Source organism: Mandrillus leucophaeus, unplaced genomic scaffold, assembly GCF_000951045.1.
Source record: "Mandrillus leucophaeus isolate KB7577 unplaced genomic scaffold, Mleu.le_1.0 Scaffold62, whole genome shotgun sequence".
Taxonomy (NCBI): Eukaryota; Metazoa; Chordata; class Mammalia; order Primates; family Cercopithecidae; genus Mandrillus; species Mandrillus leucophaeus.
Window position 1 is genome coordinate 3,602,255 of NW_012106697.1, and position 24,657 is coordinate 3,626,911.

General features: G+C 37.3%; 1 protein-coding gene across 1 annotated transcript in view; it reads left to right on the forward strand.

The window, feature by feature from the left end:
- Window positions 1-24,657, forward strand: part of WWC2 (WW and C2 domain containing 2) — a 125,810-nt gene that overhangs the window by 12,239 nt on the left and 88,914 nt on the right. The window contains exons 2-3 of the mRNA XM_012000136.1: window positions 1,195-1,398; window positions 2,230-2,306. Coding sequence (XP_011855526.1) covers window positions 1,248-1,398; window positions 2,230-2,306 — 228 coding nt within the window. The 5' untranslated portion in view covers window positions 1,195-1,247. The remainder of the gene's footprint in view (window positions 1-1,194; window positions 1,399-2,229; window positions 2,307-24,657) is intronic.

Below are 24,657 nucleotides of genomic sequence, written 5' to 3' on the forward strand. Positions count from 1 at the left end.
TACACATCATGGTACCCCAATGCTGGACACCAGTACACTCCAACTCCTTGGCCCAACGTGTGGTCAAAAAATATGTCAGTTTTTACATATGAGAACATAAAGTGTTTGTGGTAATCTGATTCTTTTGTTTTTGTTTTTCTTCACGTTTTGTGGCCCCTACTGTGGCTTCACCATACAGTAAAGAATGTGTTTGGAGTTTATAAACTGAGCATAAGCTGCCGTGGAAGACAGAGGATAAGGGCTGACCTGCAGATGAGGTGGCTGGGGCACCTTCTGGAGGAGGCACCTTCTGGAGGAGGCAGCGTGTGAATGCTGTTGCAGAGCACTGGTTCTTGGGCTCGGCTGCTCACTGGAATCACCTGAGCAGCTTTCAAATCGATAGTGCTTGGGTTCCACCCACAGAAACTCTAACTGGTCTGGGTTTTTTTTTTTTAAAAAGGGTCTCTGGTTGATTGTAGTTTGCAGAAGTGCAGAAGCAAGAACCAGGGCCTTAGGCTAGAGCATCCTGTGTAAACAGGACCAGGGTTTTGTTTGTTTGTTTATTTTTAAATTTCAGATCCACTGCAGACTCACTGATATTTTTGTAAACTACAAGAAAAAGTGAATTACTGGAAAAGTGAAAATGTATACACACAAAGAAATGCAAAATGTTTATCAACAGATAAACAATAACTGACTAAAATCGCTCTAACGATTACAAAATGTTTTCTGTCTATTTCTGTCCTTACTGTTCTGGACATGAAACTGCGTTCATGCACTGGTATTGGTCTGCAGAGTAGACCAGCTTTGATTAGAGCTGATGCAGAGGGCAGTGTGGCTAGAGTCCCATGTTAGGTGAATGAAGGTAGGTTGGGTCCAGATTATGCGGGACCTTGAGTGCTGGAATGAATAGCTTAGCTTTTATTCTGTAGGCACTGGGGAGCCACAGAATTCTTGAAAGAAATGATCTGATTGACAACATTGTATGTGGTAGATTTATAGTGAGAATGCATTGTTGATGAGAACCTGAAAGAGGAAGGAAATTGATGGGACTGGGTAAAATAAAACTATAAAATTTCTGGAGAAGTCACTCCAGCACAGCTAAATAAACTCCCTAGAGGATACAAGAACTTAAGCTAGCCTACTCCCTAAAGTTTAAACAATCCGGAAAACAAAGTTAAATTCTAAAAAATACCCTCCACCTAATGTTTTCAGAAACCACACAGATAGAAGATCCAAGAAAACAATGGAGGGGGGAACAGGAGAAGATGCTCAAGGACTACCTCTCTGTGGCGCGGGATGCCCTCCGGACACAGAAGGAGCTGTACCATGTGAAGGAACAGAGGCTGGCGCTGGCCCTGGATGAATACGTGCGATTAAATGATGCCTATAAGGAAAAGTCAAGTTCTCGCACAAGCTGTAAGTACAGTGTGTCTATTCAGACTTTAGAAGTGGAGACCGAATTGTAGATAACAGAAGACCACTTACATTTCTATGGAGTTTAATTTTGAGTCCTTTTCCCTCCTAAGCAGGAAGAGTCTCTCAAAACCGTGAGAGGTGAAGGCACACCCCAGATTTTCTCACCCCCACTCCAGATCAAATAATCGCCGTTTGGGGGTTGTGCATGCCTTCTGTTTCTGTACCTGCCTCTGCCAGGTTGCCTTTTATGCATTTACGAGTTAATTTTTACCTTTTCAGAACAATGCAAGTAAGTTGGCCCTTTTTGCTACTTTTGTACAGTATTTGTAGTGGGGAGGAACTGCAACTATTACCTACAGTGTAATTTCTGTTGACCATCTGAGTTGATTTACCGCTCCCTCATCTCACAGGTTGATTATTTGGAGCTGACTTTGTTTAAAGAAGCAGCTGTGATGAGCTCAGAAGTTCTGCTTAAATTATAAATGCCTTGATAATGCAAAACTCTGAAGTGCTGCTGCAGTATAGTCCTCTAAGGACGTAGTGTATATGAAATCCAGAAGAAAATTAAGCACCAAGGTCTTAATGATGTTTCTCTTCACAGAGTTTAAAAATATGGTAGAGGTTTGAAGATTACTTTTTATATTTAGGTGTCTGATAAATGACAATAAAGGAATTATAAAAAGAAAGCAAGTATTCACAGAAGCACATAAATCTTGTTTTTAGCTTCAGTAAATTCTTTTTTTCCCCCTGTGTACAGCTTCAAGAAATTATAAGCTGAGAACTAGTTATGCAACTTGTAAATAATTAGTTTTTCTTTTTTCTCTATAAAAGTATTCTCAGGATCTTCATCCAGTACTAAATATGATCCCGATATTTTAAAAGCTGAGATCTCCACTACAAGATTAAGGGTAAGAGGTTTAAATTGTGGTTCCGTGTTGACCCATATGCCTAGAGTCTGAAGGCTGTGGAAGGGGCTCCAGCGGTCAGTTCTCACCCGGTGTGGTGTGGGAAACTCCGCTCACCCCTGATGAGTGGCCCTTCCGCCTTGATGTGAACAAGTTCAGAGCATGGAATAGTCTTTATTATTGAGACAGTGTGTCCATTATTGGGCAGTGTTTTGTTTGTTTGTTTGTTTTGTGAGATGAAATCTCACTCTGTCCGCCAGGCTGGCTCACCGCAATCTCTGCCTCCCGGGTTCAAGTGATTCTCCTGCCTCAGCCTCCCGAGTAGCTGGGATTACAGGCGTGCGCCACCACACACAACTAATTTTAATATTTTTATTACAGATGGGGTTTCACCATATTGGCCAGGCTGGTCATACTGATCTTGAACTCCTGACTGCAAGTGATCTGCCCGCCTTGGCCTCCCAAAGTGCTGGGATTATAGGCGTGAGTCACTGCGCCTGGCCTATTGGGCAGTTTTATTGTTAGCAGTTAGAATATTGAATCAAAATTTGAGTCTTGTAACGTACTTTCCCTCATTATGCTGAGTTTTGTCCTCCAGAGTTAAGTCAAGCTGCTCTTTTGTCGGACAACCCAATATTTCAGGATTCCCACAACTGAAGTCAGACTTTACGAGGTCCTCGTAATGCCTCATGGAAAGGTGTTTCCTGAATCTTGGCCTGAATCTTTTTAACTAAACTGATGTTAAGGCCAGAGCTTGTTTATCCTTGATTTTTGGAATATTAAAGTCTGTTCACCAAGTAAATGAACTCATGTAACCAATACCCAGGTCCTGAATTGGGTTATTACCATGATTTCTCCTCATTATTTCCCTTCTCCCTAAAGGTGGTACTATGGCCTCGTGAACACTGAGGGTTAATTTTTCACCTGCTTTGAACTTCCTAAGACTGGATAGCGTATGTATTAATTTGATGGCTTGCCTTGCTCAATAGCATTTCAAGATCCACATTCATTTTTATTGCTATATAGTGTTCCACTTTTGTGTACATACCATAAATTCTTTATCTCATGTAATATTAATGTACATTAAAGTTTATTTCAATTTCTGATTATTAAAAATTATGCCTTAATGTACATGTCTATTATACATGCATTATATGTGGAACACTTCTATGTTGACTCTTGAAAAGAAGATCAAATATACAGAGATAGAGAATAGAACAGTGGTTACCGTGGACTTGGGGGTGGGGCGGAGGTGAGGGGAGATGAAATGGCGAGATGTGGTTCAAAGGATAAAAGGTGCAGATATGTAGGATGAACAAGTCTGGAGATGTGATGTACAACATGAGGACTCCAGGGAATAACATTGTATTGTATTAGGGATTCTTGTTAAATAAGTTAAATAAGTAGATTTTGTGACAAAAAATGGTAATTGTGTGAGTTGCTAGATATGCTAATTTACTTCACTGTAGTAATCATTTCACTATCTCCATGTATCCCATAACATCATGTTGTAAGCCTCAAATATACACAATAAAATTTATTTAAAAAAAATACAACCATGGCTCACTTAACAATGGGCATACATTGTGAGAAGTGCATTGTTAGACAATTCCCTTGTCCTGTGTACATCACAGAGTATACCAATGCAAGCCCATGTGATAGGGCTACTACACCTCTAGGCTATATGCTATAGCCTGTTGCTTCTAGGCTACAAACCTGTACCGTATGATACTATACTGAGTACTGTAAGTACATATTGTAAGTACATTCAGTACCTAGAATTATAACACACGGTGGTATTTGTGTATCTAAACTTATCCAACGGTAGAAAAGGCAGTGCGAGAGATACCGTCTTACATGCAGGGAAATGTGAACATGTGGCACCTGACTGTACATATCTCAGCGGATACTGCCAAACAGTTTCAGCCCTTCTTACCTTCTCATGTCTGCACTAAGTCTCTACGTTACTTTATGCACAGGCTTTTGCCTACATCTCACAAGTTTTGAATTTTATATTTCCATTGTTATTCAGATCAAAATATTTTCTAACTTCCTTATGATTTCTCATATGAGTACATTGCTTAATTTTCAAACAATTGGAGCTTTTCTTTTGTTATTGACTTCAACTTAAATACACTATATTTTTCAGTTCAAAAACTTACATTTGAAGTTGGGTGCAATGGCTCACACCTGTAATCCCAGCACTTTGGGATCCCAAGGTGGGAGGATTGCTTGACGCCAGGTGTTCAAGACCAGCCTGGGCATCATAACGAGACATAATCTCTATTAAAAATAAAAAAAAAAGTTTTAATCTCAGAATTTCTATTTGATTATTTTTCAGTTGTTTTCAGTTACTTGCCCAAATTCTGCACATTAATATGTAATTTTTGAACACTTCATCATCCCAGAGAGGATTTAGTTTTGTTTCTTCTAGGTAGTCAGGCCAGGGGCAGGTAATTTTAATATAATCATAATTTGAGCTGACTGCAGCCTGGGCTTTAATCCTTCTCTAAGGGCGGGCCAATTTCCAGTTTCCCTTTTCTTTCAGGGCAAAGCTCTTCAGAATCCCAGTTGAACTCCTGAGGTGTTTTAGCAGGGCCCCTTCTGTTGGATAGAGACTGAACTTTGTGTCTCTTCCCTGTGCCTGAGCTCTGTGGGGCTGCCAGCCCTTCTCTGTGTCTCAGGTGCTCAGTCACTGCATGCTCCCAGCCTTTCCCTTTCCTGTTGTGTGGGCAAATACCTCAAAAGCAGAAACAGTGCCATGTTTGGATTATGACAATGAGCTTCCCTTATCTTTTGGATATTTATTTATTTATTTATTTATTTATTTATTTATTTTGACGGAGTCTTGCTCTGTTTCCCAGGCTGGAGTGCAGTGGTGCCATCTCAGCTGACTGCAACCTCTGCCTCCCAGGTTCAGGGGATTCTCCCGCCTAAGCCTTCTGAGTAGCTGGGACTACAGGCGCCCACCACCACGCCTGGCTAATTTTTTGTACTTTTAGCAGAGATGGGGTTTTGCCATGTTGGCCGGGCCTAGTTTTGAACACCTGACCTCGTGATCCGCCTGCCTCGGCCTCCCAAAGTGCTGGGATTACAGGCGTGAGACACCACACCCGGCTTCTTTTGGATCTTTAACACAAGTTCTTGCTGTCTTAGTTCTCAAGTGTCCTCAAATAGATGTATGTATTTTTTTCTCATAATTTTTCTATTTCTTATTAGAAAAAGAGTATGAAAAAGGTTTGTTTTTCAAACAAGCTTACTGGAAGCAAAACCTCTCTTTAGTTTGGATTTCTTGATTTATGAAGTCATCATTCTATGTCACTGTACAATAAATACCGCTCCAGGGTGTCCTGGACCCTTTGTCGGTCCATCCGTAATTCTCTGTTCATGCAATGGTTTGTCAAATGTCTTGGTACTGTATCTCTGTACCGTGTCTATGTGTTTGTTTCTGTGATCTACTAGGCTAGATACCTTATCTTAAAAAAAAGGAAATGAAGACATTTCTGTCAAAACTTACTCTCAATAAACTCCAATACTCGAGCTGTGCACTTCTCAGCAAGTTATTATTACTTCCCTCTGAAATTTTCATCCTTTTCGTAGTTCTTATCTTTGCAAGACACATTGTAAATGGAACAACCACAATAAGCTGTTAATCTGTACACTTAGATCCTCTAAGAAATACACAAACTGAGGGAGGGATTTAGAAACAAAAACATATTAGGATATCTCATGAAACCAACCATTTAGAAGGAAATGGAGCCCCATCCCAGTCAGGGGTAGCACAGGAAATCCCAAGTGGTCACCTTCCCCAGAATTGTCCTCTGATGTAGCAGAATCTCTTAGATTAAGCCTCTTCTATGCCAGGTTGAGTTCGCTCTTAATATCAGAGGCCTATATTATATATAACATATAATATTTATCACTTTGTGACCACAAAGATGAGTCAGAGAGAGACACCCTCTTCAAGAAGGTGCTTCCCTCACAAAAAGAAGACAAGATACTCATAAATAACTATAATTAAAGATCAGAAACGACACTGGCTTCATCCCTTTCATTAGTCCCCAGGTGCTTAACACTTCCTGGCAGTGTGAATGCCTTTTTAGAAATGCCGCCATAGCAGATTGGTCCGTGTGGACTGTGTTGCTGTTGTGATGTTTTGAGCTGTGTTTGAACACTTTGGCACAGATGATGCACTCTTTGGTATCTGTGTCCATTTTGACCAGGTAACACTTTAGGAATGGCCCAGCCATTCAGAAGTGGATGGGTAACTTGGCAGAGTCTGTTAGGTTTTGATAATCTGACCCATCTTGGTTTGCATACTCTGTTAAAATCCTTTCCACAAATTAATGCCATAGGAGTAGTAACTCTTGAATAAATTAACTCATCGCTTTGGTGTCTTGGAGTACTTGTCTGCATTTTTGGTCACAATAACAATTTTTAAAGCATAGCCAAACACTAGTTTTATGCTTTAATGTTTTGTTGCAACAATATTAGCAGGTGTACCTCAGTTGTTTTACTGAAGTAGTACTAGTAGGTCAAGTATTTGGGAGTCATGTATTTAGAAGCACCTGTCTAAAATATGCTTCATGTTGTATTATGGATATAGATATTGATGACCATTGGGCTTGTTTCCTCTTTGGTCAAATGGGTTAACAGTACTTCCTGATACCTTATTTTTATTTGTGAAAATGGTAAAATGAATGAATTAGTGCATTTTATTAAGATACTCGTAACTTTTAAAGCTGGTGTTTAATTGCTTGAGAAAATCTCAATAGCTATTTTTCAGTTGCTATTTTTTTAAGGAAGAAGAATAAAAACGTTTTTACTGCAAAATTTATTATTTATTTATAATAGATCTTAGGCCATAGTCACCTTGGGTTAAAATATAAACTCTCTCACGCAAATTAAACTTTAAATTCAATTGCCGTTATTAAAAAAACACAATACTGAAGTTTACAAATAGGTGAAATTTGGTGAAAATTTTGTGGAGAAAGTTTTTGGCTAATTTTTATGAAATTTTCACCATTGTTAAACCTAAATGGAGTGTTAGAAATGTAAAAGAAAGTCTTTAGAAATACAAATGTATTTGAGAAGTGTATTGAGTACCTATTGCATGTGCTTTAATACAACTTTTAATTTTGTAAGAGTGAAGAACAAAGACCCCTTTGGTTAAACTATTTGCACACCATTCCAAACACATAGCTGGCTAGGGGGCACTGTTATTAATAACAGTATACTATCTTTTGTTCTCAAGTATGTACTGCTCACACATTGTTAATATAGACCCACTTTGAATTCGTTTTAGCAGTGGTGATGAACTTAGAAAAGCCATCCACAGTCTTAGCTATTTGTAATCTTGGAGACAGATTTAAAAGAATGACAGTCAGATTTAAAGTTCAGTTTGTAACTAGGAGTAAAGTAATTGACTAATGTGCACATCAAAATATACTTTAGCCAATTATCTAACAGAGCAAAAATAATATCAGTATTTTTCAAATAAAAAGAAATATACCAGCCAGGTGCAGTGGCTCACGTCTGTAATCCCAGCACTTTGGGAGGCCTAGGTGGGCGGATCACCCGAGGTCGGGAGTTCGAGAGCAGCCTGACCAACATGGAGTAACCCCATCTCTACTAAAAATACAAAATTAACCAGGTGTGGTGGTGCATGCCTGTAATCCCAGCTATTGGGGAGGCTGAGGCAGGTGAATTGCTTGAACCCGGGAGGCAGAGGTTGCGGTGAGCCAAGATTGCACCATTGCACTCCAGCCTGGGCAACAAGAGCAAAACTCCGTCTCAAAAAAAAAAGAAAAGAAAAGAAAAAGAAAAAAGCCTTTGGAGAATGTAAATTGCTACAAATATTCTCTCTTGACTAGACATGAGAGATATCCTTATTCTTATACTACGTTTACAATTTAGCTAACATTTCAAGTTCTTTCAGCTGTGACTTAACTTTCTTTTAGGGTGTTGAAAGAGAATGATGCTAACTTGCAACACCAAACTGTAGATAAGGTTATTCTTAGGATGTTTGGAAATGAATTTGTATTGTACAGTAGCTCCCCCTTATTCATAGGGCATATGGCCCAGGCCTCCCAGTGGATACCTGAAGCCCTGGATAGCACTGAACCCATTGTACACTGTTTTCTCCTATACAGCCATACCTGTGATAAAGTTTAACTTATGAATTAGGCATAGAAGATTAACAACAATGACTAATAATAAAATTGAACAGTCATCGCATTATACTTTAATACAAGTTATATGGACGTGGTCTTTCTCTCTCTCAAAATATCTTGTTGTATCATAGTCATCTATTTTTGGACCGCAGTTGACTTCAGGCAACCTAAACTGCAGAAAGTGAAACTGTGGATAAGGGAGGACCATTGTAGTTAGTGTTGGGTTAGAAAATAGCGCAACAGTCAGTGAATTTTGAGTGAAATTAGGAATGAGATGACTTGACTTACATTCGCTAAAAAAAAAAAAAAAAGCAAGACAGAAAATGAGAGATTCTCTTTAATGTAAGAACTGGTGTTATCTAATATGACATGGTAGTAACTTGAAATAATTAAAATGTGTAGCACAGTAGTGTCTTTTTTCAAAAGCATACTCAGAATTTGAATAGAGTGAATCTTAATACTTAATCACATTTATTGATTTTCTAATGTTTTACTTCTCTTGCTGTCTCTGTATGAGTTTGCTCTCCTTTTCTAGCTTTGAAGGGTATGAAACTGCAGGCTAAATATGTATTTTAAAAAAGAAATCATTCATTGGCACTATGTTGTTGAGGAGGAGATATTTAGTTTCTCTTCACCTAGATAAGTCACCATGTCAATCTCTACACATCCTAATTCTTAAATAGCCTTATATCCGTAATGCTTGTGGCATTTTACAATATTAAAAGCAATGAACTTTTCCTGCTAGAGAATATATAATCTGAGCAAACAGGATTGACAGGAAAATAATCACTCATAAATGATCTATTTTAAATGATTCTATAAAGCCTACAAAGCTCATTTGCTCATATTTTGAAGGTCATAGGAGCTAAGCTTTGTGGAATGGTATGAGATAAAGATATAATGAATGCATTCAAACCAACACTTCCTTATATTTTGGTACTTTTCTTTGACATGTACACAATAAATACATTGACCTAACATGTTCACATTGAATTTTGAATCAACCTCCTGACGCCATGACAGTGAAGCAGTGAGAGTATGAAATAGCTATTTATTCTACATATGTTTTGCGATCTTTAGCGTCCTTGGGTGCACATTTATTTCTAGAGCTGAGGGTGGTAGACATAATACTCTCAGCTTCTACTTAATTAAGGCATCAGAATTTTAGCTCCTTCAAGATGTAAGGGAATAAAATTGTGTGATTCGAGACTCATCAATTGGATGACAGTTTTAGATGTGTCTTTAGAGAGAAGGTGATATTGGCGAAATAGGCTCAACAAGAAGACATTTTGCCTAAAATTCAGGCTGTCAAAATCGTGTGAATATATTTTAAAAGATCCAGCTTACTTGTTACCCATGAAAGATTAACTACTACAAGAATTGCCCTCTAACAGCAGGTAATTAGAGAACTGGACAAAATCTAGGAAACAGCTGTTTTCAGACTTCAGGTAACAGTAGAAGACTGTAATTCTTAACTGAAAGGAAACAGATGAAGTGAGCCCTGGGATTGCACTGTTTGCAGTATGAGGAGAAGGACCCAAACATAGTCTAGTGGCGTGCATGAGTTGATGAGACAAAAGAGAAAAGTTCATTGGCAGAGAAGTGACTAGAATATAGAGGAAATACCAGAGAGGAGGGAGCTACAGAGACAGAAGGGAGCAAGAGCAGGCAAGTGCCAGTCTAGAGATTTCTAGTAGGGTCTCCTCAAATCTTTGACTTGAATACTGATTGAGTATCCATGGTACAAATACCGTAAGACTGGAGAAAGAAAGTGATAGGACAAACAGTTCTCGGAGCTCACATAGGGCTGGGAATAGTTTGTGTTTCCGTCAACCAGCATAGAGACATAGAGCCTTGAAAAGAAACATCAGAAGGGTAATGCCATAGTAGTGGGACCAAATTAGTCTGAGGCTAAGGCTGCATTGGACTTATTCTAACAAAAATTGAAAGCAAACATTGAAAGGATCAAATTGATTTAAAATAATTTGTTTGTGTGCTAGAACAAAGTCCAGGATCCTTTAAGATAATACGATAAAATCCAGCACCAAGATTGTAAAATTCACAATGGCCAGTATCTAGTCAGAATTTTTCACGTGTGTTGGGAATGAGAGTAGTGTGGAGGGGCAAAAGAGAGTTTACCAAGAGGGCATCAGGAAGCCTTCGAGAGTGTTAGATATATTCTAGAAGTGTATTGACAGTTACATGTGTATATACATGTGTCAACACTTATCAAAGTTTGTACTTTAAACATATGCACTTTATTGTATGCTAGTTATACATCAATAAAGCTGTTAAAAATGATCAGGTATGCAAAGAAGCAAGAAAATATGATCCACAACAAAAAGAAGAAATGACAGGTACAATTTAATTAGCAGACAAACATGTTAAAACATGTTATACATATGCTCAAGAATGTAAAGGAAAATGTGAAAATGGGGAGAAAAATATATTAAAAAACAAAATGGAACTTCTATAGATTAAAAATACAATATCAGAAATAAAATAACTCTGTGAGAGTAACAGCTGATTATGTATTACCAAATAAAAGATCAGTGAAGTTAAAGACACAGGAATAGAAACTACCCAAAATGAATTACACAGAGAAAACAAAGTCTGGTAAAAATTTAACAGCGTATCTGTATCCTGTGGTTCAGTATCAAATAGTTTGACATGTGTAATTAAAGTCTCCTAGAAACAGCAGGGAAGGAAATCACAAAAATTATTTGCAGAAACTGAAATTATTAATCCATCAATATAGGAAATTCAACAAACTCAAGGCAGAATAAAAAAAAAAAGATCATACCAAAGCACGTCATAATCATCTTGCCAGAAATCAATGATAAAGAGAAATTCTTAAAAGTAGCCATAGAAAAAGACATAATGTACAGTGGAATAAAGACAAGAATTACAACAGACTCCTCATCAGAAATAATACAAACTACAAGACAATGGAATGATATTTCAAGAGTACCAATACTAAAAGAAAAACTGTCAACCTAGATTTCTATACCTCGTGAAAATGTCTTTTAAATTGAAGGCAAAACAACCAGTATAAAAATGGGCAAGAGACTTCAATAGACACTTCTCCAAAAGATATACAAATGGCCAGCCAATAAGCGTATGAAGAGATGATACACATCACTAGTCACGAGGGAGATTCAAATCAAAATTACAATGAGATATCACTTCACACCTACTAGGAAAGCTATTACTTAAAAACAAAACTGACTAACACAGGTTGGACATTGGTATACAAGTATCTGTTTGAGTCACTGCTTTCAGTGCTTTGGGGTATATATCCAGAAGTGGAATTGTTTGATCACAAGGTAATTCTAAATTTAACTTTTTGATATATGTCTATATAGATTTTGATACATACCTTCTAATCTAGGAAGAGATTTGTTAAAAAGAATTGGCTCACACAATTATGGAAACTGGCGAGTCCAGATTTGCAGTGTGGACTGACGAACTGGAGGCACAGGAGAGCCAGTACAGTTCCAGTCCAAAGACCAGCAGCCTGGAGACCCAGGAAAACTGATGATGGGGATGAAGTCTGAAGACTGGCAGGCAGAGACCCAGGAAAGCTTGCAGTGCAGATGAAGTCCAAAGGCAGTCTGTTGAATTCCTGCCTGCTTAGAGAGGTCAGTTTTTTTATTCTGATCAGGACTTCAACTGACTGGATGAGGTATACTCACATTATGGAGGGCAGTCTGTATACTCAGAGTTCACCAGTTTAAAAATTAATCTTATCCAAAAATATCCTCCAGATTGACACATGAAATTAACTATTACATGCCTACAACCTATATGTCTATCACAGGTGAATGTCAGCAAAATATGGCATATACGTATAATGCAATATTATTAAGCTTTAAAATGCAATGTAATTCTGATACATGCTACAACATGGATGAACCTTGAAAACGTTATGCTAAGTGAAATAAGTCAGACACAAAAGAACAAATATGATTCATCTTATATAAGGTACCTAGAATAAGCAATTTCATAGACACAGAAAATAGAATAGTGGTTACCAGGGGCTGAGGAAGAAGAGAAAGGGGAGTTACTGTTTAATAGGTACAGAGTTTCAGTAAGACAATGAAAAAGTTCAGGAAATGACCAGTGATGATGGTTGCACTTAATACCACGGAATTGTATACTTAAATGGTAAATCTTACATGTATATTTTACCACAAAATTAAAGAATAAAATAATTTTTCAGACAAACAAGAGAACTGATTGCCTGCAGAACTGGAATATATTAGATGTTAAAGGCAATCTCTTCAAGCAGAGGGAAAATGATACCACATGGAACTTTGGAACTAAATAAAATAATGAAAAATGTTAGAGATCTTACATATGCAAATACAAGACTTTTTAAATAATTTGAAGCCTCTTTAAATAAAAATGCCTAAACAAAGATAATAAAATATGTTATGAGGCTTATAAAATATTTAAAAGCAAAATATAAGACAAAATATCACAAAGAATAGGGGAGAATGGAAGGATGCTGTCTAAGGCACTTTGACTATTCATAAAGTAGTGACTTTTATTGGCAGTAGGCTGCATATTTTATACACTAGAGCAAACTTTTTCTATAAAGATCCAAATAGTCAATATTTTAGATGTTGCAGGTATAGTAAGCAGAATTCTAAATATTTTCCAGTCCTCCAAGATGTTCACCTCCCCCACCTTTCCTAGTATACATGACTTTCATAATTTCCAGGCTGAATATGATTCATTATTTAATATGGCAGAGTTAAAGATAGAGAAATTATCCTGGGGGGCAGAGAAATTATTCTGGGGGATTGGAGGTAACACAAGCCCTTTAAAGACAGAGTTTCTCTGGCTGGTTGTCGAGGAGGACATTAGATGTCAAAGCATAAGAGGGTTTAAATGTACCATTGCTGGATTACAGAGGGAGAGGCCAACATGGGAAGAAACTGAGAGTGACCTTGGCTGATAGCCAGCAAGGAATTCAAGTCTCAGTCCTAGAGCCACAAGGAACTGAATGTTGCCAACAGTGAGAATGAAGTTAGGAGTGGGTTTTTCTACAAAGCCCCAGATGACAACTCAGCCTGGCTAACACCCTGATTGCAGCTTTGTGATAATTTGACCAGAGAACCCAGAGAACCTAGTGAGCTATTAAATAGCTGTAATTAATTTTAAGCTGCTAATTCTGTTAATTTGTCCTGCAGCATCAGTAAACTCATATAGCAGACCATGTGTGGTCTCTGGTGCAGATTTTTGCTCTTTTTTTTCTACTTTTCTTGGATAATAGTTAAAAATTTGCAAACCTTTATTAACTTGTGGGCCATAAAACAAAAACAAAAAACAGGCCACAAGATGAGCTGTCATTTGCTGATTCCTGCCCTAGAGTATCCACTTAAAAAAAAAAAAAAGAGGTATCACTTTTAAGCCAATAAGGGAGATAAAATGGAATCATTAGAAAAAATTTAGTTAACCCAAAAGAAGGCAAGAATAGAGGAAGAAAATACGACAATAAGAAAGCTAATATACTAAGTGTATTAATAAATGGCCTAAATGCTCCAGTTAAAAGGCAGAGATTATTAGAATGGTTAAAACGAGACCCAATTTCATGATGGCTGCAACAGACCTGCTTTAAATATAAAGGCCTAGATAGGTTAATTAAAATATTAAAGATGATATATCATGAAAATACAAATCCAAAGAATGTTGCAGTTGTCATATTAATATCAAACTAAACTTCAGAACAAGGACTATTACTAGAGATTTTATAATTTTAAATGGATCAGTTCGTCAAAGGACATAAGAATCTTAAAGATGTATGCTCATACTAACAGAGCTTCAAATACCTGGAATAAAGACCAATACAACTGCAAGGTGAAGGACAAATCTCTAATTATAGTTGGACATGATAGAATATGTAGCCAGATAATCAGCAATGCTGTCAAAAGATGTAAGCAATACCGTAGACCAACTTGATCCAATTAACATTTATAAAACAGAACATACCATTTAAAAACAGCAGAAGGGCACATGGAACATCACAAAGGTAATCCTTACTGTAGAATATGAAAAGAAGTCTCAGTACATTTAAGGGGACTCAAATTCATGCAGAGTGTAACTATAGTGGAATCAAACTAGACAACGTAAACAGAAATATATCTGGAAAAATTGTCAAATACTTGAAAAATACTAGCATACTTCTCAATTCATTGGCCAAGGAAGAAAGCACATGAGGAACATTTAAAAATATTTTGAACTAAACAAAAGGGAAAATACACTGTATAAACATTTGTTGGGTATAGCCACAGCAGTGTAACGGGAAGCCATTAGGAAGTGGAAGTCTCATACGTTGCTATGGGAATGCAAAATGGTACAGCCTTTTTGGGAAGCAGGTTACTGATTTCTTACAAAGTTAAACATATATTTAACATACTAGGAATCCCACTTACAGGTATTTACCCAATATAAATGAAAGCATATACCCACACAAAGACTTTAGTGTAAATATTTATGAGAGCTTTATGCTTGTTAGCCTAAACTGGGAACCAGCCTAAATGTCCGGATAAACAAATTGTGACATATCCATAAGATGTAATTTAAAAGGAACAAGTTACTGATACAACATGGATGAATTTCAAAAACAGTGAAAGTTTAGTGCTTGCTAGGGGCCAGGTAGGGATAGACTATAAAGAGGCATGAGGAAATATTTTGGTGGTTGTCCTAGCGGTACATGATTATATGTACTTGTCTGAACTCATCATATTGTACATTTAAAATTTGTGCTGTTTATTATAAATTGGGTAAAATACCATTTTTTATGTGGGAGGAAAAGATTCAGATGAATAATTATTGGAACTAATAAGGTTAAGTGGAATCTATATGTATTTTATATATGTAAAATCTTTTAACATATCTATGATAGCCATTCATAATATATAAAATCACATTCACATTAGCAAACCCAAATCATAAAATATCTAGAATTAACTTTTATCAAGAAATACAGTGGCCCTATCTAGAGAAAATTATAAAACATTTTTGAGGGATATAAATGAAAATTTTAACAAATGAAAGACAGATATTTTAAAAAATAGAAACAATATAAGAATGCAATATCAAAATCCTAATTTGGGAGTGTAGGAGGGGGAACAGGATAGAAATTTTCAGAATATCATCTGGACATGTTACTAGAGCAAATTTACCCTACATTTAAAAATATATTTATGTGTCCAGGCATGGTGGCTCACACATGTAATCCTAGCACTTTGGGAGGCTGAGGCGGACAGATCACTTGAGGCCAGGAGTTCGAGACCAGACTGGCCAATGTGGTGAAAACCCATCTCTACTATTAATAAAAATACAAAAATTAGCCGCATGTGGTGGTGCACACCTGTAGTCCCAGCTACTCGGGAGGCTGAGGCACGAGAATCGCTTGAACCTGGGAGGTGGAGGGTGCAGTGAGCCAAGATTGTGCCACTGTACTCCAGCCTGGGTAACAGAGTGAGATGCTGTCTCAAAAAATAAAATAATAATAAAAGTATAGTTATGTGCCAAATAAATGACACTGCAGTCAATGACCAAACCACATACATATGATGGTAGTCCCATGAGATTATAATGCCATGTTTTTACTGTACCTTTTCTATCTTTAGCTATGTTTAGATATACAAATGCTTACAATTATGTTATAGTTGCCTGTGTTTTTCAGTACAGTAGCATGCTGTGCAGGTTTGTAGCCTAGGACAATAGGCTATGCCAAATGGCCTAGGTGTGTAGCAGGCTATGCTATCTGGTTCTGTGTAAGTGTACTCTGTGATGTTCACATGATAGCAGAATTGGCCAACATCATATTTCTAAGAATGTAACCTGATGAAGTGACACATGACTATACTAAGCAGTATATATCAGTAGAGAGAATAGTATAATTTTCTCCCATATTTCCATCACATCTCATCCATTTTATCTTTTACTTTCACCCTACGCTCTGAATTATTTTGATGACAATTTGAAATAGTGTATCATTCACCTGTAAACATTTCAGCATATATTTTTAAAGCTAAGAAGAAAGTACAATGCCATTATTATTTTTGAAAAGTTAACTAGAATTCTTTACTGCTGTCCTATTTTTGAAAAGTTAACTCGAATTCTTTATTGCTGTCCAAATGCCTTGTCAATATTTATGTTTCTCATTTGTTTTTCTATTCGCTTGTTTGAATCAGGGTCTAAATATGGTCTATATATTGCAGTTGGTAAATAAACCTCTGAAGTCTAATTTTGTTTTCTATTTATTGCCTTTTTTTGAGATGGAGTCTCACTTTGTCTTGCCCAGGAGTCTTGCCCAGGCTGAAGTGCAGTGCTGCAATCTCCGCTTACTGCAGCGTCTGCCTTCTGGGTTCAGGTGGTTCTCCTGCCAGCTGGGACTATAGGCAGCTGCCACCATGCCTGGCTAATTTTTGTGTTTTTAGTAGAGACGGGGTTTCACCATGTTGGCCAGACTAGTGTCGAACTCCTGACCTCAGGCGATCCGCCCACCCGGCCTCCCAAAGTGCTGGGATCACAGGTGTGAGCCGCTGCACCCAGCTGAGGTCTAATTTTAATCACCCTCTTTTCTTTGTAACTTAAAAAAAAAAAAAAAAAAAAAAAACTAGGTCATTTGTAGAATTCCCCACTGTCTGATTTTTGTGTCTTACATGCCCATGGTGTACTTGAACAAATTCCTTTGTTCCTATAATTGCTGTAAATTATTAATTAGATGTAGAGGATTATGAGATCTAGTTTTTTGGGGGCAGAGACATTCATCATGGGTTGTGCTGTATATATCCATCAGGAAGTGCATGTCTCTTTTTTTTTATAGTAGTAACAACTTATGATTGTCTAGATTGATTATTTCATTAGGGATTGCAAAAATATTATAGTTTAAGTATACCATTCCTTATTTATTTATTTGTTGGAATGCCTCTATAAAGAGAAACTTTCCCCCTGCATCACCACTTCTGTTTGTTGTTTACTGATCCTCAGCTCGTATTGGAAAGATAGATGAAATGATAAGCTATGCCCTATCTCTGTCTAGCACCTGCCAGAGATAACCAACAGAGTTGAGGTTTTTGTTGAGGTTTTTGTTTTTTTTGAGACGAGTCTCACTCTGTCACCAGGCTGGAGTGCACTGGTGCCATCTCAGCTCACTGCAACCCCCACCTCCTGGGCTCAAGCGATTCTTGTGCCTCAGCCTCCCGAGTACTGAGATTACAGGCATGTGTCACCACACCCAGCTAATTTTTGTATGTTTAGTAGAGATGGGATCTCACCATGTTGACCAGGCTGGTCTCAAACTCCTGACCTCAAGTGATCTGCCCGCCTCCGCCTCTCAAAGCGCTGGGATTACAGGCGTGAGCCACTGCACCTGGCCTGTTTGTTTAGGTTTTAAAGTATCAATTTGTGCTCACAGATTTAAACATAACTGACATGTTTTAGGTCATTGTAATTATTATGCTTATTGATCCACAAATATTCCTGTCTTGGGATATAGGAACCTCTTTGTATTGACTCCTCATACCTTTGATCCTAGTATTCTGAATTACTCTGGCCTGAAAAGATGTTTTTAACTTTTTTTGCACTAGACCTGGAATCAGACATTATTCAAGAAACTCTGATTCTTTTTGTAAGATGTTGTATTTGCAGACCACACGCTATATGCATGAGTGTTTATTGCAACTGAATTGGCAATTGTGTGTAAGTTCTTGTCTTACTATATTTAAAATACATACATTACCAGTAATTACAACAGTGTGATAGTGACACAAAAATAGGAAGATCGATGGAACTGAACATCCACAAGTAGGCAGAAACATCTTGTTGAATTTAAAATATAATAAAAGTAGCATTTTTTAATGATTAGAATAAAACTGGATTATTCAGTGAATGTGTAAGGATATCTCTTTGCCCATGTTAAAAGAAGTTAAATAAAGATGAAAAGAAAATAAAGGTGAGTCTGTACCTTACTTTTTGTATCGAAATAATTCCAGATGGACCAGTGATTTAAATGTGAAAAGTCCAATCATGGACTCATTTAAATTAGTCACAAAACATGTGAAGAAAAGATTGAGAAAACAATGGGGAGTAGCAGACAAAGCCAACCTGATGGTGAGACATTTTAAAAATCAAATGCAATAACTAACAGGATGAAAAACCTTTAGTCATTCATTCATTAAGCAGTTATTTATTTAGTGCTTCATATATGCCAGACACTGTTTTACACAAATGATGTAGCAGAGAACAGATACATTTCAGCCACTATTCTAGGCAGTGAGGTATGGCATAAACAAACAAAAGTAACTGCTCTCATGGAGCTTCTGCTGTATTGGGGTGGGGAGATTTGAACAACTAAGTTAATAAGCTTGGTCTAATGGTTGTATATGGAGCCCACCAAATAATGAATGCAGATTTCTTTCCATTACTCATAAAAATTAATCACATGCTAGTCATAAAGCTGCCCTTAAAAAATTAATACAATGGATTATGATCATACTGAGCATACTGTCCAGCCTGGATGCCAGCTAAGTTAGAAGTCAATAACAAAAAGCCAAACAACGCAGAACTCTTCTGTGAAACTTTTTTTTTTTTTTTGATACAGGGTCTTGACTCTGTCATTCAGGCTGAGTGCAGTGGCGGAATTACGGCTCGCTGCAGCCTCAGCCTCTCAGAGTCAGATGATCCTCCCGCCTCAGCCTCCCAAGTAACTGAGACCACAGGTGTTATACTACCATGCCTAGCTAATTTTTATATTTTATGTAGAGACAGGATATTGCCATGTTGCCCAGGCTGGTCTCAAACTCCAGGGCTCAAGCAATCCACCTGCCTTGGCCTACAGGAAACTTTTACACATACTTTCAGTATAATGTATGGGTTAACAAAATTAAATAGAAATATAGGAATAGTTAGAATTAAGTGATCATAAAAATACGTATACATTTTGTAGGCTACAACTAAAGCAGTTTTTAGTAGGGAATTTATATAGGCTTAAATAAAGAAGAATATTAATAATAACTAAGCTTTGCATTAAAAAACTTAAGGAACAGACTAAACTGAAAGGAGAAATAAAGACAATAATTAATGAAAATTTTAAAATTGGTACAATAGAATAGCTCTGCAATATTTAAAAGCTGGAAAACAAACAAACACACCAAATCAGGCTTTGTCAGGTTTTCACAAGAAGAGAGAAAGCACCAAAAAGCCAACATTAGGGGACTTTTTTTCTCCAGCCATTCAGTGGACAATATGTCCACACTGTATGTCTCCTTCTAGTGATAACTAAAAATTGTGAATGTAATATAAATGAAGATAAATAAAAGTCTGGATAAGGTAGAAAGAAGGATATTGTGGAGACTGTACACCAGGCTCAGAACTCAGAATAGTAAGTAGGACACTAAAGCTGGCTTTGCCCTGAGGAAATTTGATAAGCTAGGTGAATTTTCCCTTCTGTTGTGTCCCTTCCCTGGTGTTATGGTGACAGACCCCAGCTGCATAAAGTGGGGACTCACACAGACACTAAACCTTCAGTGTAAGAATACTGGAATTCAGCCAGCCAAACCACCCTAGCATACCTCCCACCACCACCACTACTGCTTGTTGAAGACAGCAAGAAAGGTTGCCTATCTAGAGCAACAATGCTAGGTAGATAAAGGAGAGAAAAAAAACCACTGGGACCATTGGATTTATTACCAGCAGATACCCCTGAATTCACACTTACCTGGATGGTCTGAAAAAGCCCAAGCTCTAAACACTTAGCTGTGACAGTTGAAGCAGTGACAGACGGTTGTGCTTCCAGTCACTTGCAGATACATGTCTTCTCCAGAGTAATGCACCTTCAACTAGTGCCTTCAGTAGGAAAGTATGAACACATAGCCCAAATCACAGATGTACAGAGAACAAAGAACTGGCAGGAAAAAAGCAGACAATAGAATTTGATCTTGAGATGCTTCAGATTTTTGAGAAGTTAGAGAAAATACGAAATATCCATGTGTAACATGTTTTTAAGAAATAAAAGAGATTGAAAATATAAGTAGGGAAGATACCATGAAAATGATCAAGAAAATACGGAAACAAACTAAGTAGAACTTCTACAAATTAATCATTTAATGAATTAAAAATCAAAGCTGGTGGGGGATTATTTGCAAAGGTCCAAAATTAGCAAGCAATAGCTTATTTTTTCATACCAATCGTGTTGTTTTTATACCTTCAGTGTTCTATGAGAAAATAACCATTAATCAGTATTTTATACCCAGCAAAGCATCTTTCATGCATATGGGTGAAATAAAGACATTTTCAGACAAAATTTGAGAGTAATGTATGGCATCAGTTGTTCACTATATTACTAAAGAAAGCAGGAAAGGAGAGAAAATAAAAAATACAGGGCAAATGAGTCTAATGTAAGATAACGTAAATCTCGGTGTATCAATAATTAGAATTAAGTGTAATTGGATTAAATGCTCTAGTTAAAAAGACAACGGTTAAAAGACTGAGTTTGGAGAGAAATCTACATATATGATACTTAAAGAGACACCTAAAAACAAAGATACAGAAAAGTTAAAAGGATGGGAAGAAAAAGATATACCAATCAATTCCTACCCAGAAAAAAGCTGGTATACACAAATAAGTAAATGAAGCTTTGTTAATGTCAGAAGTGATAGATTTTATGGCAAAATGCTTTACTGAAAAAAAAAGACCACTGAATCTGTAATATGTCCGTTAATAAACATATTCATTTATACTTTGTGATATGCAATTATTTTAAATGCTATGGTTACTTTAAAGCATATATTAAAGCCACACATGTCAGCTTATATAATAGCAATGAAAAGCAATTCATGACCAAAGGACATAAAGGTACATGAAATAAATAGAGCAGGAAGCTCTAACATACAGTAAAAGTGTAGGAGATCAATAACATTGATGGGAAGGGGGAAGGGAGACAAGAGACGAATTTCTTTCAAGCCTTTTTGTAGCATTGATATTGTATGTGCTTACAGTGTGAGAATAATAAGTTCTGGGAGAATTGCTGATAGAGATGAGAAAAGATATTACATTTGCCTTCAAATCACCATTTCCCACACCAACAGCCCCTCACCACGTATGAATGCCTGTGGGTATGGCTAAGTTTAGAGTATTTGTAACACCGCAAGTTGTTACTGTGATCTCCACGCAGCACTGAAAACATATTCTTTCAATGCCTTTATTTCTACTTGTTTTGTATTTGTTATATGTCTTTCATCTGTAGATACTTAGGTTTCTTTATTCCTTGAGTTCTTTTTAAGTGGGGATGAATTAACCATGTATATGCCAAACAAAATGTGCTTACTTTCTCAAGTAGGTATTCATACATCCATGTTTATTGCAGTCTTTACACAGTTGTCAAGAGATAGAAGCAATTCAAATGTCCGTGGAAAGATTAATGGATAAAGAAAATGTAGTATATACATAAAATGGGTTATTATGAATCCTTAAAAAAGAAAAGAATATCCTGTCCCATGCTACAACATGAATGAAACTCAACGATATTATGCTAAGTGAAATTAGTAACAAAAAGACAAATAATGTTTTATCCCACTTTTATGAAGTCTAAAGTAGTCAAAATAATAGAAACAGGAAGTTAGAAAGGTGGTTACCAATGGCTGGAGGGGGTAGGGGATTCGTGTTTAATGGATCCAGAGTTTCAAGATTAGAAAGTTCTAGAGATTTGTGCACAACAATGGGAATTTAATTAACAGGACTGAAATGTATACTTAAAAATTGTTAAGATAGTAAATTTGATGTTATATATTTTACCACAATAAAAATAATTTCTATAAGAGTAAAAAAAAAAAAAAAAAAAAAATGTGGGCCCCAAAATATGTAAAGCAAAAATTGGCAGAAAATCCACAATCATAGTGAGAGATTTCAATATAACTTTTGGTATTTGATAGATCAAGCAGATTAAAAAATTAGTAACAGTATAGAATAGGTAATACACGTGATTGACAAACTTTAATTAATGTATACAACATGGATCTTATGCTGTATTCGGGTGGGGAAAAATGGGGAGCAAAAATATTTTTCAAGCACATTTAGCACATTCATGAAAACTGGCCACATTTGGGCCATTAGACTTGTTTCAGTATATTTAAAAGTATTGGTCAGACCACATTCTCTGACTGTAGTGAACTTGTTAGAAATTCATTAAAAAATAACAACAAAGCTGTTTCCCACCTTTCAGAAGAGCTGAAATCCAAAAGACGAACAATATGAAGCATTATTAAGGATGTGGAGCAGCTGGAACTCTTTACTGCTGGTGGGAAACTGGCCTTCCCTAATAAAGCTGAACGTGTGCACACCTGTTGCCACGCAGCTCCACCCTGGAACAGAGTGGTTGTAGTGTGTAGCCTCGGTCTGGAATTAGCCTAGGTCTGGAAGTATGTGTCTGTAGCGGACTGGATGAACGCGTTGTGTATGGTCGTGCGGAAGAACCTCATCTAGCAGTGCGGATCAGTGTACACAACTGCACACAGCAGCAGTGTTGCGTGGGTGAAGCTAGACAAAAGAGTACACACTGTATGAGTCCACTTATATTAAGTTCAGAAAAGACAAAACTATTTACAGGCCTAAACGTTGAGATAATGGTTACTTTTAGGGAAAAGGGAAGGTTTAGTAATTTGGAGGGGCACAAGAATGGCTTCTAGGATTCTGATAATGTGTTGTTTCTTCAACTGTTGGCCTTTCCCTGGGTGTTTCTACTTCGAGGACACTCACTGAGTTGCTATGCTTAGAATTTTTTTATTTTCAGTTTCTGTGTTGTACTTCTAGGGAACTTAGAAGCTAAATAATTTGGAAGTCTAGAGTAATACACTTCTAAATAATGGGTCAAACATATATGTATATTCTTTGCTAAAATTAGTGAGTAAAACTTTGAAAAAGAGGATAGTTGCATCACTTCAAAGTGTCTCCCCTCAAATTTGTATTATTTGACTCTGGTGGTTTGAACATGTCTGCTAATTTGGTACCTCTTTCTTCTTGAATTTGGGCTGGCTCCAGTGAGTACCTCCTGACAAATAGAGTATGGAAAGGAAAAACAGCTGATTTTTACTATAGAAACCTGGCAGCTCCCACTGTAACCAACTGACGAATGTTTCCATCACCAGGGATAAGTCATGTGGAGAGCGTATACTCTGATACATCATTGGGAGAGAAGGGCGTGTCACCTCTGTGGTATTCTTTTCCACCATCCATCATCTCAGTCTAATTGTGAGAGAGTATCAGGCAAACCCAAATTGGAGTACACTTTATAGAACATCTGACTAGTGCTCTTCAGAAATGAATAGGTCATTAAAGACAAGAAAGTGAGGAACTGTCACAGACTGGGGGCAACTAAGGAGACTTAACTGCTGAATAAAGTGGTTTTCTGTTGGGTTTTTGTTGTTCTTGTTGTTTTTAGACAGTCTCGCTCTTTCGCCCAGGCTGGAGTGCAGCGGCTCAATCCGGCTCACTGTAACCTCCACCTCCTGGGCTCAAGCAGTCCTCCCACCTTAGCTTCCTGAGAAGCTGAGACTACAGGTGCGCTCCATCACAACCTGGTAAATTGCGTATTTTTTGTAGAGATGGGGTTTTGCTGCATTGCCTAAGCCAATCTCAAACCCCTGGAATCAGGCAGTCTTCCCTCCTCAGCCTCTCAGATTAGACTGGGATGAGAAGCACGAGCCACCACACCCAGCCTCCTGTTGTTTTTTTTAAGAGTGGCAGGGTCTCGCTGTATACCTAGGCTGGACCTGAATAAAAAAGGACAATAGTGAAAAATCTGGGGAAATTTTAAAAAGTCTGTAGTTTAGTTAATAGTTTAGAATAAATGTTGGAGAAAAACTTAAAGCTTTAAATGCTTATAGAAGAAAGTCTTAAAATTAATGAACAATGTAGTCAACCTAAGAACAGAATAAGCCAAAGCCAGTAGAAGAAGATAAATAAAATTAAAAGTAAAAATTATCAGCTGAGCACGGTGGCTCACACCTGTAATCCCAGCACTTTGGGAGGTCAAAGTAGATGGATCACTTGAGTTCAGGAGTTTGAGACCAGCCTGACCAACATGGTGAAACCCCCGTCTCTACTAAAAATAAAAAAATTAGCCGGGCACGGTGGCTCACGCCTGTAATCCCAGCTACTCCGGAGAC